Raw genomic sequence first — 20,153 nt, forward strand, 5'->3', positions numbered from 1 at the left:
TGGAGGAGGGGGGTAATTGACTTGATAAGTTTAGTGCTGTAATTCTGTTTTTATCTTCATTTTTGGTGATACCTTGAACACCGTTTGAGATAAAAAGGCAGAATATAAAATATATATCATAGTTGAATAGTTACTGGTGCTCAGTACTTAGATAATTTTTTAATGTATTCAGTGTGCTCTTTTCTTAATATACAGTATGTATATCCTATTCACTAAACCTTACCAATTACAGTGGTACCTCAAGATACGAACCCCTCGTCTTACGAACAACTCGTGATACGAACCCAGGGTTCAGAAAAAAATTGCCTCTTCCTACGAACTTTTTTCAAGTTACGAACGCGCTCGGAGGCTCCTGGGAAGTAGGAAGGAGTGGGGCCAATTGAAATTCTCCCATCTGCAGCGTCATCGGTCTCCGGGCAGACTCTCCCTCAATTTCGGCCAAGGGAGAGTCTGCCCGGAGACCGATGACGCTGCAGATGGGAGAATTTCAATTGGCCCCACTCCTTCCTGTAGGTTGCTAATTCCTAATTTCCAGGAAGCCCCATTCTGGGCTCAGCAGCCTTTCCATGATCCCTTCCCTTGGCGCAGAGAAGGAACCGGCGGGGAATCCCACTGCCTGATCCAAAGGGATTCACAGGATCTTCCTTGGAGGGGGGCGGGAAGGACCTCAGGAGGGGAGGGGTGAGGCAGGGCGGGGCCAGGCAAGGGAGGCCAGAAGGAGGGCTACCGGCTGTTTTAAAACGGCCGCGCGGCTTCCCAGCCATCTCCCGAAGCCAAACGCCAAACCCAAACTTCCGGGTTCGCCGTTCGGAGGCTCCTGGGAAGCAAGAAGGAGTGGGGCCAATTGAAATTCTCCCATCTGCAGCGTCATCGGTCTCCGGGCAGACTCTCCCTCGGCCGAAATTGAGGGAGAGTCTGCCTGGAGACCGATGACGCTGCAGATGGGAGAATTTCAATTGGCCCCACTCCTTGCTTCCCAGGAGCCTCCGAACGTTTGGGTTTGGCATTTGGCTTCGGGAGATGGCTGGGAAGCCGCGGGGCTGTTTTAAAAGGTCACAGCCAGGCGGCAGCGGTTTTTTTGCGGGGGGGGTTTTTTTGGTTGCACGGGTTAATTGACTTTACATTGTTTCCTATGGGAAACAATGTTTCGTCTTACGAACCTTTCGTGTTACGAACCTCCCCCTGGAACCAATTAGGTTTGTATCTTGAGGTTCCACTGTAGTTGTATTTCATCTTAACATTGTAGTCAAACTGTTATTTTATAGATGAATAAATATTTATATGCAAACTATTTTTTTTCTACAAGGTCTGCTAATCCACCTAGAACAAGTTCCGGACTCAATAATAAGGTACTTTATATGTGGAAAAAAGTATTTTTCTGATTCTTAAATAGTAACAATATTCCACATGCTGTTGTTTTGGCGTTAATTTTAGAAGAAATATAGTTTACGGTTTTTATTCTTTTATTATATTGTACTTTGTGCCGTGCTTGATTTTGTACACCACTTAAAGCCTCTGAAGTTGAGTCAGTTTATAAATCTTATTAATATGTTATGCTCACTTATTCATTTGTGAGTGGTATTCCCAGTTCAGATTTACTCTTGCCATAGACAGATTTGGCTGGGAGAGTACTTGCAGATTGCAGTGGCAATTCTAGCTAGCATGCACTTGGAGACCTATTCTGACAGCAGTATCAGATTGTCATTCTTGATTAATCTATATTGTGGTTGAGTTTTGTCAAAATAGTTATTGCCATTTAATAGGACTTTCGGAAATTGTAGTTTTCTCCGAATGCAGCAGAAAATGTTTAGGTAGGTGTTTACAGGCAGGATCATTACAAGACCTTCAAGGGCTGCACTGGTTACCGGTGGATTTCTATATCAATTCCAAACATGGGTGAGAAGGCCAGATTAGAGACTGCACCTTCTAGACCACCTTATTTGCCTCTTCAAATCTAGAGATATTCTGTATAGGTTAGGAATAAGCATAACATCCTTCTTGATGCTTGCAAAGCTCTGTTTTGGGACGTTCCGTTGATGCTATCTCTGGTTATTTCCCTGGTAATAGAGTCAGACTGAGAAGCCAAGAAAACATCCAAGGTTTATGCAGTACAAAAATCTTCCTATTTTTATGAAGGCATCAAAGTAGGGTGGGGAAGAGCCAATCGTTGAGGGACCACTATAGCGATATGGTGGGAAATATGCTGTTCATGTATGGGTGATGTGTATTTATTTTTACTGATGATGCAACGTACCACCAATTCCTTATATAGTTTGTAAATAAATAAGTAAATAAATAACACTGCAGAGGGGTGTCACATCAAGCCATCAAAGTTCAATCAAATTCCCGATTGCCCATCTGCCTTTAGAAGATAACTTGTTGTTGTTTTTTAAATTGTTATAAATTTAATCTGAACAGGGTATAAATTAGAAAGGGCAAGATGCTTGTTATGGAAATACAAATGAGATGAATACATCTTTTTTTTAAAAATTAATGACATTTCCTATACCATTTTTGCTTTTAGTGTGAAAAGTTAATGGCAGAGAGCCTTACTTGTTTGCAATCAAACTATACTGGATCCTTTAACAGTGATCTCCTGGAAGAGATTTTCCCATTATTAAGTGTAATGTTTTCAAATAAGAATAAACAGATCTGCAGCCATGCTGTTCAGTTTTGGAATGCAACGTTTGGAAAAGCAGGAACTCTGGAATACCCGGAAGAATTAAAGTAAGACATCTTTTGTTCTTGTGCTTATTGTAATATTTTGTAGCCTAGAAACAGACATATCGTCATGTAACATAACATAATTTGTATCTAGACATATTTACGACACAGTGAGTTTCTCCTGTGCCTGATGTATCCTCTATAGCAGTGTTTTTCAACCAGTGTGCCGTGGCACACTAGTGTGCCACGAGACATGGTCAGGTGTGCCGCGAAGCTCAGAGAGAAAGAAAGCAAGAGAGAGAAAGAGAACAAGAGAAAGAGAGAGAAAGCAAGCAAGAGAAAGAAAGCAAGAGAGAGAGAGAGAGAAAGAGAGGGAGGGAAGGAGAGAGAGAGAGACATAGAGGGACGTAGGGAGGGAGAGAAAGAGAGCAAAAAAGAGAGAAAGGAAGAGAAAGAAAGAGGGATGGAGAGAGAGAGAAAGAGGAAGAAAGGGAGAGAAAGAGGGAGGGAGGGAGAAAGAAATAGAGCGAAGGGGAGGAAGAGAGAGAGATAATTTTTTTGTCCAAACTTTTTTTAGCCCCCCACTTCCCCCCCCCCCCGCTCAATGTGCCCCAGGGTTTCGTAAATGTAAAAAATGTGCCGCGGCTCAAAAAAGGTTGAAAATCACTGCTCTATAGCAGTGATGGCCAACCTATGGCACGGCTGACACAGGTGACATGCAGAGTCGTATCTTCTGGCATGAAAGCCATTGCCCTAACTCAGCTCCAATGTGCATGTATGTGCCAGTCAGCTGATTTTTGGCTCACACAGAGACTCTGGGAGGGTATTTTTAGCTTCTAGAGAGCCTCCAGGAGGATGTGTTGGGGGGGAGCGTTTTTATCCTCCAGGGATGCTTTTGGAGCCTAGGGAGGGAAAAACATGAGCCTACTGGGCCTACCAGGAGTTGGAAAACCATCTTCTGGCCTCCAGAGGGCCTCCAGGGGGCAGGGGAAGCTGTTTTCGCCCTCTTCAGGCATTGAATTATGGATGTGGGCACTTGCGCATGCGTGAAAGAGCACACGCTCACCCTTTTGGCATCCAAGGAAAAAAAGGTTTGCCATCAATGCTCTATAGTCACATGCAAGGAGTCAGTTCAAGAACAAAGGAATTCATTATTATTTCTACCAGTTGTTTCATTCAGTTGAACAGCCCAGAATCAAAACTGGAAAAATGGATGACACCTTGGTTTTTATAAATATATTTTTTAAATTAAAGTTTAAAACTACAAAAATTAAAAAGTACTACAAACCAAGAAAAATATAAAGTAGAAAAAAATGTTGAGAGTGAGAGAAAAAAATAAAGAATAAGACAAGTGCAAACAATATTTTTCTAATATTTCAACCAAAGACTCATTCAGTGACCATGTAAAGTTACAATAGTGCTGAACAGTTGGTGCTCACAATAGTCCTTGAAGTTCTGGCTATATCTCAGGACCCCTACAGTTATGTGATGAACTTGGCAAGCAACTTGCATTTACAACAGTTAGTGCATCCTTCCATCACGTGATTGCTATTTGTAATTTTCCTTGACAGCTTCTTAGAAGCAAAGTCATCAGCAAGGGTCATAAGTCACTCCTGCTCCCTATATTTATTCTCCTGAGGAGTCCTGCTACGGAATATGGATGTTGTATTTCGGTGTACATGTCTACAGCCTTCCCTGATTCGAATTCAGTAGTTCCTGGTCACATGAATACCAAGCTGCATCAGCCACCTGACTCATGGCATATATTCCTGGTCATGCATGCACTGTGCTACAGAAGCCACCCATGCACCTCCCCTTCACCAAGCCGCTTCAGCAGCCAGCCCTTTACCTAGGCACGTTCCAAAGCACTCATCTGCCTGCTGGCTTGCTTGGAAGCTGCCTAGGACCTTTGACTTCCTGGTGGCTTCTATGTTGCTTCTATGTTTTTTGAATGAGTCAGTAGGCACTCACAAGCTGTAATTACATAAGCCCTTCGCTTACAACCTGCGATCCTTGCTTAATGATGACAACAAAGCCAGATGGGATTGCCATTATTAAACAATGCAGTATCATGCCATTACACTTTATGAGAGTTGTTTTCAGCTGTGAATTAGTGTTTCCCTTTGTTTTTTGCTTAATAATCAGTCTTAAGAGAGTTGGGAATTTTTTTAAAAACATTGAAGCTCAGTTCATTCTATCCTGGTAGTCTTATTTATGTTCAGAACTTCATGTAACCACAAACTTGACAATGGAATTCTGTATAAAAATACAATGATAAATGCTTAATATTTTATCTTCAATTTCTTAAAATAAGAAGTATTAATTCTTTGGGAAAAGCATATGTGAAAATAAGGTTCTGTTTGGATTCTAAGTATTTTTAATTGGAATAACATCATGCTTGGAATTACTAAAAAATAAGTCATTCTGCTTTTTAAAGTTCAGTTACAAGCCTTTTGTCAAAAACATATTTTCAAATATTACCACTGTTTTTTTTTATTTTTCACTGCGATTTTATGTTACCTTGCAGAACTGTTTTAAATAAAGCAAAACAAAAATTCATCCTCTTACTGCCTGCTTTTGAAAGCTGTGAGATAATAGAAAGATCTAGTACTGCATATTCCGATTATGTAAGTTCTGATTTTTTTCAATACCATTTTGGAATTTTTTTAGCAATTCTCTTTGATCTGCATAAACACAACCTTATGTAGCCTTAGTTCAATCACATTATTGATATTTAAATTTATTTTAATAAATTATGCTTAAATATTTCAAAACAGACAGAGAATTCCCAATGGGGTGCAAACATCAGTGGGATAAAAGTAAATCCTAATGGAAAAAGGGACTCAATCCTGGCCCATACCAGTGAGCCAGAGGAAAAAAATATTGTTTTTCCCATTACACCTAAAAAGGTAAGAAATACAAGTTTAGTAATCAAATTGCAGTTTTGGTAGTTGTATCTGTAGTAGTTACAAGGAAGTAATGTATATGGCAGTCTAGATATGGGGCCCTTCGTTTAAAATTGTGATTAAATTCACAAACTTGTTCTCCTTCTCTGACATGAGCAGAAGATCTCCTCTTCATCTGTAGACAGGGTGGGCATAATTTCTTTTTTGTGTTATTCCTAAAATATAGACTCTGTGTTATTTATGAGCTATTTTTCTCTTTTCATGCTTTTTCCTCATACAAGATGAAGCTACAATTCGTAGGGTCAAAATCAAATACAAAAAACATTCCTTTGGAAGAAGAAAACACTGTGGACTTTGTGTACATTCCTGTAGAAACAAAAGAGCGAGTCTTAACAGAGCACCAAAAAGAAGTTATGAGAACCAAAAGGTTTGCCATATTATATTCATTACATTAAGTTAAGCTTTTGCCTGCCTCTTCTCTGTGTTTTGAAATTTAGGAGTCAAAGAACACCCATTCTATTTGGCCAGCCAGCTTCTGACTTTAAAGCTTACTTATTTTGTGGCCAGGAAATGCTAGAAGGAGGTTTTGCAATAAACAGGATTTCATAGCCTCAAAGGAACGAAGAACATAGGTTCCCATACTTTTCTCCGCATATCCACTCCATAACTAGTAAAGAGCTTGCTAAACCAGGTTTGTGTGTAAAGAAGTGTTCACCTTAGAGCACCCTTCTCCACATGGTGTCCTCTAGCTATTTAGAAACTAGCTATTTTCTAGAATTTCCAGTTAGAATTGTTTTGAAAATGATGGTCTAAAGAAAGAGTTCAGTTTCCTTGAACATCCTCTGCAGAAAAGTTTGGTTTATGTTCTGTTCTTTCTATACATTTTTTCAGGGATGATATTCCTGTCATGTATAATAATCTGGATATGTCTCAAGATGCTATTCTGTTTTCCCAGGACACTCAGAACCAGGAGAATTCTTTGTGAGTAATAAACACCATAAGAATTTTTTTTTAAGAGTTTATGTTTTCAGTGCATCTTAACCAATGATCTTTGTTGTAGGGAGAAACCAACCATAGCTGACATAAAGGAAGAACATGGGAAAAAAGAGGACCAATTAACACCCCAGGTATATTTCTACTTTGAATGTTTGGGGTAACACAAAACATTTTTAGAGCTTTCTTGATTAAAAAAAAATATGAAAGGATTTTACCTGAAATAAATTTGTGGGGGTTTGTTTTACAAATCTTTTGCAGTAATGCAAGCTTTTTGAACTCCTGTTGAAGAAGCACTATAACATTATGTTTGAGTGACATTATAACATAGTAATACAGGGGTGTTAAACTGGATTTCTTTGAGGGTTGGATCAACATCTCTGCTGCCAGCTGATATAGAGGGGGTAGATGGATAGAGCCTCCTGCATTACCCTGCCAGTCAAAATGGGGCATGGAAGGGTGCTGCCCCACTCCCATTTTCAGCCTCAACGGCTTCCAGCAGCACTGTTCTATATCCTGTTTTAGCTGCCAGAGACACCATGGGCCGGTCCTTTGTTATTTCCAGCCCAGTCCTGTGGGCCAGATTTAAGCACCCTGTGGATCCAGTCCGCGGGCCTTGAGTTTGACACCCCTGTAGTAAGATACACATAGAATTATCTAGGCCTGCTTATATTGTGTTTGGTAATCCTGTGGTTTTAAGTGTTTAATTGGAAAAAAAATCATTTCATTCTTGATAGAGCTGTTTATCTTTAAATGAAAAAAGGCACTAATTTAATACCATTGGGTTTTGATCATTTTATTAAAGCAATACCAAACACTTAGAGGCAGGATAGAAAAAAATTGCTAAAACAAATTTCTTCTCAAGTAGTTACAGTTATAATCTTATTAAATAGATACAGGGTTTGGTAGACTAGAAATCCCACAGAATGCTTAATGCAATCATTTTACAGGGAGGGTGGTATATTAATGATGCAAGCAGTAAACTCATAATATTTAATGTTGCAAATTGTTTAATTGCAGAAAAAAGAGGCAAAAAGTCATCATCTTGTCATTCCACATGGAATAACTGGAAATTACAAATCAAATGCATCTCTTGAGAACATTACTTCTACTGTTGCTGAGCAATCTAATAACTTTCAAAAAGAGAAGATGGATCTGAAAAATGAAGAGATGAATGTCTCTGTTCCAATACAATCTCCAATATTAGATTCCACTTTGAATGAAAATCCCCCTAATTACAGTAGCAACTCCTCAACTTCAAGTGATATAATTTCAGCAACGCCACAGGTAGTGGTGAACAGAAGACAGGCCTTTGTAACATTGGAAAAATTTGATGACTTAGAGAACAGACCTTTCAGTCCTTCAGTTTTCAGTAACATTTCTGTAACATTAACAAATCCGTTTATCCAGCAGGAAAGCATAGTTGTTTCAGATGTCTCTTCAAAAGAAAAGTCAGATTTGGAGAATAAAGATGGTTTAAAACTCAGAGCAAGAAAATCTCTCACTGGCACAAAGAGGACACGCTTAGAATTCTTTAATGCTCTAGAGATGTGTGTCAAAGCGAAAAAAAATAAAGAAGAAAATACTCTTGATCCAAAATTGCAGCCTAATGACACAGTTGAGATGAAGAATTCAATTCTTAAACAAAATAAAACTTTGGATGACAAAACTTCAAAACAAATGCAATCAGATCAAGAGGAGAAGAATCAGGTTTCTGATACGCATTGCGAAGATAAGCATGAATTACCTGTGGATACACAAATAGAAGATTTGCTAGATAATAAGTCTCAGATCCCCAGTGTTGGTGTGGCTGACAGCACAACAGTGGAGAGTAAAGTCCTCCTGGACATAGTTAAAAATGAAAACGTGGAACCAAATTTAGAGCACAAAGAGAATACATCTCCAGAGATAGATGTTCGCGAAGAAACAGTGTCTGATGTTAACCAAAATCTTGACATTTCACTTAATCAGAGAACATTAAGACGTTCTTTAAGACGAAAAGCAGAAACGGATGGAGCTGTAAATAGCCAAGATAAAGAGAACAATCAACAAAAGAAGGAAAAGCAAAAAGTTGCTGAAAAGATTCCGCCAAAGAAGATGGCACAAAATAAGGAGACTTCAGGGCAAAAAGAAAAGGCTGAAAAACTTGAAAAAGCAGCAGATGCACCAATATGTGTGCCTATAAACAATGCTGCAGAAAACATAAACTCTAAAGAGAACAGCCAGGAAGAGTTGGACATGAGTCTTGGGAAAGCTGAACACAGTCCTGCTGCTGCATCTGACCTCGAAGAATCGGGCCCAGATGCATCTGTGGAGAAACTAAAAGTATTTCCACGGTATCATACAAGAAGAGCAGCTTCACAAGAATTACTTAACAGTATGCAAAACTCTGAATCTGATATTGGTGAAACAAGAGAGGAAGGAGTAAAGAAGAAAAAGTCTGGAAAATTGAAAAAAACGGATTCCCCTGGGAACCAAGCAAAGGAAGAGCCAAATAGCCAAGAGCTTTCTTCACAAGCTGCAGTAGAAATCCAAACCAGGTCAGTAAGAAAACAGAAAATACCTTCTGGCGAAGAGACAAAAGTGCCTTCTATGTCTAATAACACAAAGAAAGAACGAAGTATTCCCCCATTAAGTCCCTGTGTGGACCTTAAAGAAGACAAAGGCCTGACACAACCTAGAGCCTCTTCAGATACAGGGAGAAAGCCTGCTAACAGGAGGGAATCCACTTCAGAGACTATTTTAGAAAACAGGCAGGAAGCTAGTACTCTTGACAAAGGTTCTGTGGTACCTAACAATTCAAGTGGCGTTTCAGAAGGTGATGCTGCTGCTGCTGTCAGTGCCTTTTCTTCACCCAAGAGATTTCTAGTTGTGTCTGAATGCCAGCACAAAAGAAGCAAGCGGGCAAGGAAATCCAGGAGCTGCGATTGCTGTGATGAAAAGCTGTCTCCCCAAGTGGAAAAGTTGTCCTCTGAACCGAAAAAGGCAAGCACTCCAGAACCAAAGTTAAAAGAACCAAGGAAGAGTAAAGTAATTGTGCCCCTGACCTTGATTCCTGATGCTGAAGAGATTCATTTTGCAGAGAGGCTGAGCATAGAACCTTGTGCAACAAGCACCCCACTGCCTTTTGTTGAGGATGCCTCTGATCGGAAAGAAGCCAGCAATGTTGCTGAATCTGTCAGTGGCTTCCCAAGAAACAAGACGCCAAACCTTGAACCGGAGAAGCTAGCATGTGTCCAAAATGAAAATGACAAGCCAGTTGCAGGAATTCTAGATGTTCCTTTTTCTGAAACAATTTCAGAATCCAAATCAATGGCTTCTGATTCAGAAGAGCTCAGTGCTCAGGGTCGGCATTTAGAACCAGGTTCAGTGGATTTCCATTCAGAAGAAGTCAGTGCTAAGGATCAGGGTTTAGAACCAGGTTCAGTAGATTCTCATTCAGAAGACGTCAGTGCTAAGGATCAGGTTTTAGAACCAGGTTCAGTGGATTCTCATTCAGAAGAGATCAGTGCTACGGATCAGGTTTTAGAACCAGGTTCAGTGGATTCTCATTCAGAAGAGATCAGTGCTAAGGATCAGGGTTTAGAACACATTTCAGTGGATTCTCATTCAGAAGAGGTCAATGCTAAGGATCAGAGTTTAGAACCAGGTTCAGTGGATTCTCATTCAGAAGAAGTCAGTGCTAAGGATCAGGGTTTAGAGCCAGATTCAGTGGATTCTCATTCAGAAGTCAGTGCTAAGGATCAGGATTTAGAACCAGGTTCAATGGATTCTCATTCAGAAGAAGTCAGTGCTAAGGATCAGGTTTTAGAAGCAGGTTCAGTGGATTCTCATTCAGAAATCAGTGCTAAGGATCAGGGTTTAGAACACATTTCAGTGGATTCTCATTCAGAAGAGATCAGTGCTAAGGATCAGGGTTTAGAACCAGGTTCAATGGATTCTCATTCAGAAGAGGTCAGTGCTAAAGATCAGGTTTTAGAAGCAGGTTCAGTGGATTCTCATTCAGAAGTCAGTGCTAAGGATCAGGGTTTAGAACACATTTCAGTGGATTCTCATTCAGAAGAGATCAGTGCTAAGGATCAGGGTTTAGAACCAGGTTCAATGGATTCTCATTCAGAAGAGGTCAGTGCTAAAGATCAGGTTTTAGAAGCAGGTTCAGTGGATTCTCATTCAGAAGAAGTCAGTGCAAATGATAAGGATTTAGAACCAGACACAGAATCGGAGACTAGAATGGAAGTTGGTAGTAACCAAAGTGGTCTGTTTGAGAGTGAAACAGATACAGAGATCAAAATAATCCAAGTTGTGGGAGCACAGCCTGAGGAAAGAGTCATTCAGAATACTGTAGAAGAGACTACTGTAACATCTGCCACTCAGGTAGCAGAGCTGCAGGAAAATGAGACGAGTGAGGAAGAAGGCACAGAAGATAATGCAGCAAACGCACCAAGTGAACCTTCAACCTTAGTCTTGTGGCAGAAAAGTAATACCTTGGATTCTCCACCAAAGTGTAAAGAACTTGATTTTCTTTCTTTAGCCAAGGTCAGTGGAAGTCCCACTGGGACACAGGCTCGCTGTCTATGGTCCCCATCAGCTTCTCCTTCTATAAGTATTTTAAAGAGAGCCAGCAAAAGAGAACCAGAGGAAGACTCGTCATCACCTGCAAACAAGGTATTTTAAGCAATTTGTGCCACTCTACCTTTGAATATTTGCATATTACAGAAGCTCCTTTTGAAACCCTAAATATATTTTTAGTTTCTTTGCCATACTCCATTTGCCAGCCTCTGAAGCTACTAAAGTCTATGCCGCATGCCTGTTGGGTGAAGGGATATCTTTTGTTCAGCACTGGAATTTTCTTTACATATCTTGGTTGGTTTATAGCAGTGGTCCCCAAACTACGGCCCGCGGGCCAGATGTGGCCCGCTGAGGCCATTTACCCGTCCTGAGGCAGCGTACGAGATTTTACCATTTATATACTAAGATCCCAAATCTCCCCTCCATTCTGCTGCTGAGCGTCTGGTGGCGGCAAGGAAGAGGAGGAAAGCCAGGGGGTGGGGAGGAAAGCACCCTATGGCAGAGCAGCAACAGTTCCTCTCCCTAAAGGCGAGAAAGAAATTGGCCAATCGCAGGCCTGCTTTCCTCCCCGCCCCCTGGCTTTCCTCCTCCTCCAGACACTCAGCTGCAGACTGTCTTGGTCCCTCCAGTGCCACTTTTTTGCTTTTTTTTTCTTCAGGGATTTTGCACCGGTGAGGTTTGCCCGTTTGGGCACTTTTGGCATTGGGGGGGGGGGGTCTGCTGCGGAGAGAGAGAGAGAGAGAAAGAGGGAGAGATAGAAAGGGAGTGAGTGAGAGAGAGAAATAAAGCAAGAAAGAGAGGGAGAGAGAGCGGGAGAGTGCCACTTTTTTGCTTCTTCGCCACCACACGGGGAGTCTGGAAGCCCTGCAAGAGCAGCTGGAGGGGGCCGTAAGCAAGCCATCAGGACCCCTGCGCACTAACTTGTTGATGACCACACGCAGGGAGGGGAGCTCTTCCCCGGCCAGGCAACGGCGAGGCCCTCCTGATGCTTGCCCGCCGCCCAGGCCCCGCGCTTGGAGCCGGGGCAACGGGCCTAGCCTCGGCTTACTTGGCCCCGGCGCGGCCAAAGCGTGGGGCGGAGTAGGCGGCGGCGGAGGCTGCTTCAGGCCCGCCCCCAAGCTGAGCTTCCTTTAGCTTCCTTCGAGGCAAAGCTGCAAAGCTCACCTGCCGCCTCGAAGGAAGCCAAAGGAAGCTCAGCTCAACAAGGACCGGCTGTTGGTCCCTTGAAGCTGCTGCCGCCGCCGCCGCCCACTGCGGAGATCCCTTCGCCCGAACGGCGGCGGCGGCGGCGACAGGTTCAAGGGACCAAGAGCCGGTCTTTCTCAGCGCTGCGTTGTTGCAGCCTCTGAGGCCACCTCCGCCTCCAGGTGAAGGGATCTCCTTGGTGGGCGGCCTCGGAGGCTGCAGCAACGCAACCCCGAAAAGGACCGGCTGTTGGTCCCTTGAACCCGCCGCCACCACCGCCTCCGTGGACAGTACAATTTACTATTACGTTGCCAATAGGTTTTACTCCCTCAGGGAAATATGTTTAGTATTACAGTTTAAAAACACCATCGTACTATTTGTAGTTACTTGATTTTGCTGGGAGAGTAGCAAAGCAGCCCTTTGTGGGAACTTATAATTTTGCTTTTACCAAAGATGCACACCAGCATATTTAAAGTTCATGTGATAGATTTCTATATTTCTTTATAGATAATATAAATCTAATAGATCTAATTAAATCTAATTTATGAAAGCATTGATCTATAAAACAGAATGTCTATAGATTTCCTTTGGAGGTTTTGAGGCATCTGTATTTTAAGCAACATGTAGGTAATGGGAACTTCCAAGCTATGAAATTGTAGCTTTTGCATTTGTATGATATTTTAAATGTATTTAAATAGTAATTTGTCCAATATGTGTGAACAGAACCGAAGAGTCTCCTTTGCCAATCCAATCTACCAAGAAGAATTGGCAGATGACATTGACCGGCGAAGTCCTGTACTTAGACTTCATCCTTGCAATAATGGCTCCCAATCTTCACGAAGTGCTAAATCTTCACTTAGCCACCAAACCAAGGTAGTTACCCAGCTTATTCTTAGGGTGTTTTTCCTTTAGAAACATCAGCAACGCAGGAGCCTTGTAGCGAATTAATCTGTAGAAAAAGCCGTATCTTGGGTTCTGAATATCCTCTGTATTTGCAAGAGTCCTCCACCCCACCTCTTTACACCAAGGTTTATCTACTGCGGATCCAATTTGACTAGTTACTTTATGCAGGCCTTTGGGACCTCCAGAGCACTATATAACATAAGAAAATGTGTAGTTGCAATCATACTACTTATGTATATGCAGAAAGGCCTTTTTTCATGAAGGGTATGTTGACTTTAAAATTACATTTTAAGTTGCACTTAAAAGACATAACATGATTTGATTTTCCTATCATGATTACATGGACGTCTCCATACATCAGTTGGAATGAAGGTTCTTTCCTGTTGATGTGACTTGGTCATCCATCCCTTGCTTTTTGAATTAGACTTTATAGTCACTCTATTATCCATGACTGATTTTCGTGTGCAGCTGTTCTTTCCACAATTTGGTCATGGAAGGAACCACATGCTTGATAGGAGAAACCTATGAAGCTCTAACAATCAAAGTTTAGTCACATATTCCTTGTCCATTCCAGTTAATGAAAGAATTAACCTATTCTGTGGGTGCTTTAAGTCATTTCAACAGTCTTCATTGTGAGTGGGGGTTTTTCCCCCTAGTTGAGCTAGTTTGTTGAAGATGTATTAACTGTTTCTGGAAGTATGTGCCTGATGAATTGGCCATTTTCTTAAATAAAGGGCCCCATTTTAATTGTTCTGCTTTTTAAAAAAAATAACGGAGTTATAGATGATTCCTATGATCTTGAGCAACATTTTTTCCTCTTTTCCTATCCAGCTTATAACCACTCCAACCAAAGGATCTCTGTCCCCTGGAAACCGTAGACATAAATATAAGAGCTCAAAGAAGTGTTTAGTAAGATTTGTATTCCTTTTATGTACCTCATCTCAATTTCTCCTATGCTTTGGTCTTAAACTTATCCAAATTCATGATTTTCTGTATTACTTAAGATCACAGAAATGGGCAAGGAGCCAACACCCATACCTACAGAAAGCATATATCCTGCCCTAATGGGCTGCAAAGCATCTGTTGACGTAATTCTGCCTCAGATTACTTCAAATACTTCGTAAGTAGGAAGACATTGAATCATGTTGTCCTGAAAAAGTTTATGTGTTTACATGTTTAGGCAGTGCTCCTAACAGGTAAAAGAATATATTTATTTGAAGTTAATCAGTAGCTGTATAAAAGGAGCAAGCACCAGATGACTGGAATCTATGTTTGAAGGGTACATTACATTACTGATAGATTCTTTTATATACAGTATCTTCAGGCTGGTGCTTCTGTCCTTGTTCTAGGGCAAACACCCTAGAACAATTTTTTGGCTGAATTTGAAAATTAAGGGAGACTAGGATGGATCTATTTCGGCCTTATTTTGGCCTCATCAGCTAGCCATACCCACTGGGACTTGAATCTGGAACCTTTGCCTTGTAAGGCAGAGAATTATCCTCTAAGCTACAGTATCCAATCCCTTCCGCTCTGCACCAGGGAAGGGTTACATATTTTTGTGTCGAATCACCCTGGTGTATTGAAGGAACATCACAGCTCCTTACCTCCTCCTACACATATATATATATCTGTGTGTGTGTGCCTAATAATATAAAGTTGAACTCACTCATCTTTCTATAAATATACCATGTTATGATACCATGTTGAAAATACAGCTGAAGAATATATATTATGAATAGTCAGAAAATGTAAATAAATACTGCATCCCATTCTTGTTTATGTTAGCAAATAATTCAAATTGTACTATGTTTTTTTTAAAAAAAATATTGCTCTATAAAATGATCTTAATCTTAAATTTATTCTGATTGATACAAAATTTAACCCATAAGATTTTCTTTAAAATTGGAATAGAAGTTAAAATGTCCTTTTGGAGGCATAGTGTTGCTTTTTTTTGGAAAAGTTTCATATATGAGGAGATTGGAGGAAACATCCTACCTTAATATGTACATAAATTTATAATCTGCATTGGATTAGAACCTATATTGAAGTTAAAAACACTTTTAGATGGTAAGGTTATATTTTTCCATGGTACATTAGATTAAAGCTCCTTTCATGTACCTTCAGGACAAGAGGGTTAGAACATCTGATTCGAGCAAAGAATATCAGGACAGTGGGTGACTTGAGTTCTCTCACTGCAGCCGAGATCAAAACTCTTCCTATTCGTTCTCCTAGAGTTTTAAACCTTAGAAAGGTTCTTAAAGGTTATCATGAGCAACAGGTAAGTAAGCTTATTTGCACTTCTAAATTAAAATAAGCCAAAGTGGAAGAGTTACATTAATAAAAATTGTTTTTTTATGGAGCAGAGCAGTGGGAGAAATAAATTATTTAAATAATCTGGAACTTGTAGTTTGTGGATAGTGAGAAAGAAGTAAGGAGGACATCTTTGTTTCTAGTTTTTCTAACATCCCTCCTGAATATACTCCAGTAGTATAGCGAAAAACTTAAATTTGAAATAAGTTCCATACCCCTCAGCAGCAAAAATACAGACTTTCACCCACCTGATTGCAGCACAAGGTCAAGTAATCATAACCTCTGTGCTCTTTATCCCCCAATCCTCTTTAATTTCCCTATCCCCCTTCCTACATTCGCTCTCAAATCTGTGTTTGTGAGCCATTTTATTTTAATCATATTCCTTTACTTCAGGTATTTTGGATAATAATCTAGGTAGTATCTATACATACATGGAAACCAGGGTGACAACAAACTGGTAATATTTCTGAATTCAACTCTTCTAGAGGTATCTGAATTCACACAATGTTTGTTTTTTGCATTTTGATTCGGTTAATAGCAATAGTATTTAGGCTTATTATACACCAGCATATAGTGGTTTGCAGTATTCTCTGGGCGGTTTACAATTAGAAACATTAGTTGCATATTGATCCCCAATGAATCCCAGCGACCGTTTAGGTCCCACAGAGTCGGCCTTCTTCGGGTCCCGTCGACTAAACAATGTCGTCTGGCGGGACCCAGGGGAAGAGCCTTCTCTGTGGGGGCTCCGACCCTCTGGAACCAGCTCCCCCCTGAGATTAGGATTGCCCCCACCCTCCCTGCCTTTCGTAAACTCCTTAAAACCCACCTCTGTCGTCAGGCATGGGGGAACTAAAACATCTCCCCCTTGCCCATGTTGTTTTGCCGTTTGATTGATTGACTGTGTGCCAGTTTTTTATATATATTGGGATTGTTTTATGAATTTTTTAAAACTTAAAATTGTAGTTAGATTGGTGGGCATTGGATTTGTTACTATGTACTGTTTTTATTATTGTTGTGAGCCGCCCCGAGTTTGCGGAGAGGGGCGGCATATAAATCTAATCTAATCTAACAATCCGGCATTTTACTGACCTTGGAAGGATGGAAAGCTAAATCAACTTTAAGTCCTGTCAGGATTGAGTTTGCCTGCAGTACTGCACTATAACCACTGCATACCTATCAATTTGGGGAACTGCCACTTTGAATTCAGGAATTAAGGATATTTGTGGAGGCCATGCTTAGGAAAATGCATGGTATGGCAGAAATCAGATTCCAAGCACTGCTCTTAAGCATTTGACAGTTCTGTGTAGAACCTATAAGTACAGGAAATGCTTGTATAATTTTACAGTGTCCCACTCAAAGAACCACACTTACAGTTTTATCTTTTTGATCTGCAGATTAAATATTATCTCCCCTCTTCTCTCCCCCCTCCCCCCCCCCAAATTTTAATATGTGCAGGTAAAATCTCATGGAATGGAGGAAAATATTGACCTGGATGATACAGAGAAAGCAATTAATGTCATGGTAAAATCTCATGGAATGGAGGAAAATGTTGACCTGGATGATGCAGAGAAAGCAATTAATGTCACGGATGATACATTTTTCTCTGCAAAAGAAAATGCAGGTAAATTTCACTTAAACCTATGCAATCTGTATTGCTGTGTTTAATATAAAGCATAAGGAAGCATGCTTAAGCAATTCAAATCCCAGGTGAAACTGTTTTCTTATTCTGTTTTCTTCTGGATAATTAATCTGGTTATATGATTCTTATATATGCTTAAGTATGTATTCCTGCATTTGTTGTTGGTATTTCTGTGCTGCTGTATTCTGACACAGTTTTGAATGGCATACAGCAGAATTAAAGGTCAAAAACGTCAGAAAAGTATCATATGCACACTCAAGGTATGTCAAATTGGTTGCCATTTTCTTCTAAACACTCACTCACTTAAAATGTGGCCTTTGACTATTTCCAAGTACAGTAACATTTCATCTGAAAATAATATTAATACATTTTTGTGATTGGCCTGTGGGGCTTGATTGCAAATTTGTGCGTGCGTGTCTGTGTGTACATTCCAAGAGCACTAACCAGCTTTTATGGGGTAGACCATTAAAAGAAAGGCTAATAGCTTCCAAATGCTAGTATTTCAAACTAGGTTTTCATTTCTGTTCTGCTGGATAAATCTCTCTAATTAGTGGGTGGATTGTCTATAGTTACACAGTTACTTACAAGAACAAGAGTTACAGACTATTTATGTCTGAATGGGCTTTAATTTGGTCTCATCTGAAATATCTTTACAAACCAGTTTCCTTTTCTTTCATTTTAGACGTATGTGAACCCGAGGTCTCCAGTACGGGTGAGTCATCAGCAATAGACCTTTGGGCTCAGGTTAATCTACTTGCTGACCAAATTTCTTCTGAAAGACTTCGGAACTATTCAGGGAACGAACTCTTTGAAATGCAAGAGAAGCTTCATAGCATGACAGACTGTGTCATGAAGACTCTGAAGTCCCGTTGGATGCTTTCGAGATCTTGCGAAACCCCTGTTTAAAAAAAGACAACCAGCTACTCAGATTAACTTGAAGGCTATATTTGATTGCAGGGCAGTTTTGTTTTTACAAACGAAGATTTAAAATTTGAGATTAATATCAGTACATATTTTAAGTGAAAGGGATTCCTGTAACTTGAAGCAAATACAGCATTAGAGTATAAATCTTAAACTTCTAAATTTTGTGGACCTGTATTTTAAGGTTTTCTTTTTTAATTGCTGCTATGCACAACTTTCAAAATATGTGGTAAGGTGTGTAGTAATGACTGTGAAACATGCCACAATTCGGAGCAGTATATTTTAAAAATGTTAAGTATTAAATCAAAGAGCTTTGATGCATCGTCAATATTTAAAGTCCTATTTTTTTTTTGTTCTGACTAAATTTTGAAGTGTTAATTAGTTTACCAAAAGTTATACAAATCTTCCAACTGATAGTTGTTTGGAAGGCACTAGTTTTATAGCTCCATTACCATATTAAGTATGGTGCTTCATTAGCATACTAAAAATAACTCAATTTTTTCATAGGACATAGTCTATTTTTTCATGAATGTAGGAAAAAAAGAAAAAACTGTATCAGTAATTCCAATAAGTAATTCTCAGGATCTGACCACATGCTCTTTGAATTTTTATATACCACAAAGGTTTTATTTTGCCCATTCATGAGTCCTATATAAGCTGGACATAAGAATAATTTTGTATATTATGTATAGATGAACTAAATGCAAATGTTCTAAATTATATCTGTATGAAAGGCAGAATCTAACATGCTTGAATGGGAGAAACTTTACAGAGCATATTTGTGCTTTTTAAAGTTGACCTAACAATGGGATCATTTTATGTTTTAGGAAATAAATATAAATATATATATAAATAAAATATATAAATGGTTGAATAAAATGATGGTTGTTATTTTGGGAAAAACTGGGTTAAGATTAAAATGAGTTTTAGTCAAGAGAATGTATTTTTAAAATAGCATTTACACTCTATTAATAACTGACATGGCAAAAGTGCTGATTTACCTATTGTAGGAAAAAGGGTTTAATCAATAGGGCTGGGCCTTTATAAAGGTTAATAGAAAGGAATTTTAAAACCAAATTTATCTGACAAAGTGCACATTCTATGATTATATGGGAATATAATTCCAATTTTAGTTTTTCAGAATAAATCTGTAATGAATAATACTGTACAAGAAACTCTCAAGAGAATCAAAAAGTAGCATTAAGCTAGGAATATGCGTTCAATATTGAGGGGAGAACAGGCCATATATGAATTTATAAGCCAGTTCTGCAAACATATTATTATAAATCTCGTCGTTCATCATTCCCAAAACTGTTGGAAATTACTCAAAACAATCATTTAATCCTCTTGATTTTTGATGAGGATCCTTTAGTTGTTATTGCTTCCCATTTGTTTGACATTACAGGATAGGTTGGATAGGATATCAAAGATTATGTCAATTTAACACTTGTTTATTTAAATTCTATTTTTTCCTGTTATCCTATAATCCCACCTTGTTTTGTACCATTTGTAACCTCTACCTATGTTCTATTTATGGCATAGAAATAAATATTTATGGCAACTGTCTTATGAGGTTTATAAATTAGACTCAACAAGCCCCTTAAAAATACGAGGCAAAATTTAATATCTGTTTAATTTACTGACTTGAAATAATTGTTACTTTTTGCTTAGCCCTTTTAATCCCTCTCTATTCAGTTATTTTGTTACAACAACCATATTTTCCTCTTTTTTTGTAAAAGTTTTATTTTTATTTTCACATGTTTATCATCTCATGTCTCATTTCATTCTTTTACAAAAAGTTTACACATATATTGATCTTATTGCTTTGTTAGTTCAAGGTTGCTTTTTACTATCCTCCCTTTGTATTTCCCTTCTTACTTTATCTTACCTTACCTTCCTCTTTCTCCTTTTAAACCTACTCACTCTTCTGTCTCTCCTCTTCCCTACTTCCCCTTCTCCCCTCTTTTCTTTCCTCCTTTTTCTTCCTTCTTCTTACTCCCTCTCCCGTCCTTTGCTGTACTTTCTCCACTTTTCTGGGGTGGTATTCCAGCAACCTTGAATTC

The 20,153-nt window shown here is 39.4% G+C and overlaps 1 protein-coding gene across 4 annotated transcripts in view; it reads left to right on the forward strand.

The window, feature by feature from the left end:
* The window catches only part of RIF1 (replication timing regulatory factor 1), a 42,284-nt gene extending 24,032 nt beyond the window's left edge, over positions 1-18,252 (forward strand). For 2 of the 4 annotated variants that reach the window (XM_070731515.1, XM_070731516.1), the window contains exons 20-33: positions 1,307-1,349; positions 2,525-2,727; positions 5,192-5,291; positions 5,442-5,573; positions 5,852-5,997; positions 6,462-6,551; positions 6,631-6,697; positions 7,584-11,228; positions 13,041-13,190; positions 14,052-14,129; positions 14,225-14,340; positions 15,345-15,498; positions 16,986-17,151; positions 17,852-18,252. In XM_070731515.1, coding sequence (XP_070587616.1) covers positions 1,307-1,349; positions 2,525-2,727; positions 5,192-5,291; positions 5,442-5,573; positions 5,852-5,997; positions 6,462-6,551; positions 6,631-6,697; positions 7,584-11,228; positions 13,041-13,190; positions 14,052-14,129; positions 14,225-14,340; positions 15,345-15,498; positions 16,986-17,151; positions 17,852-18,075 — 5,314 coding nt within the window. In that variant the 3' untranslated portion in view covers positions 18,076-18,252. The remainder of the gene's footprint in view (positions 1-1,306; positions 1,350-2,524; positions 2,728-5,191; positions 5,292-5,441; positions 5,574-5,851; positions 5,998-6,461; positions 6,552-6,630; positions 6,698-7,583; positions 11,229-13,040; positions 13,191-14,051; positions 14,130-14,224; positions 14,341-15,344; positions 15,499-16,985; positions 17,152-17,851) is intronic. The other 2 variants (XM_070731517.1, XM_070731518.1) reach the window with 2 other exon arrangements.
* Positions 18,253-20,153: the final 1,901 nt, after the last annotated feature.

Source organism: Erythrolamprus reginae, chromosome 1 (genome assembly GCF_031021105.1).
Source record: "Erythrolamprus reginae isolate rEryReg1 chromosome 1, rEryReg1.hap1, whole genome shotgun sequence".
NCBI lineage: Eukaryota > Metazoa > Chordata > Lepidosauria > Squamata > Dipsadidae > Erythrolamprus > Erythrolamprus reginae.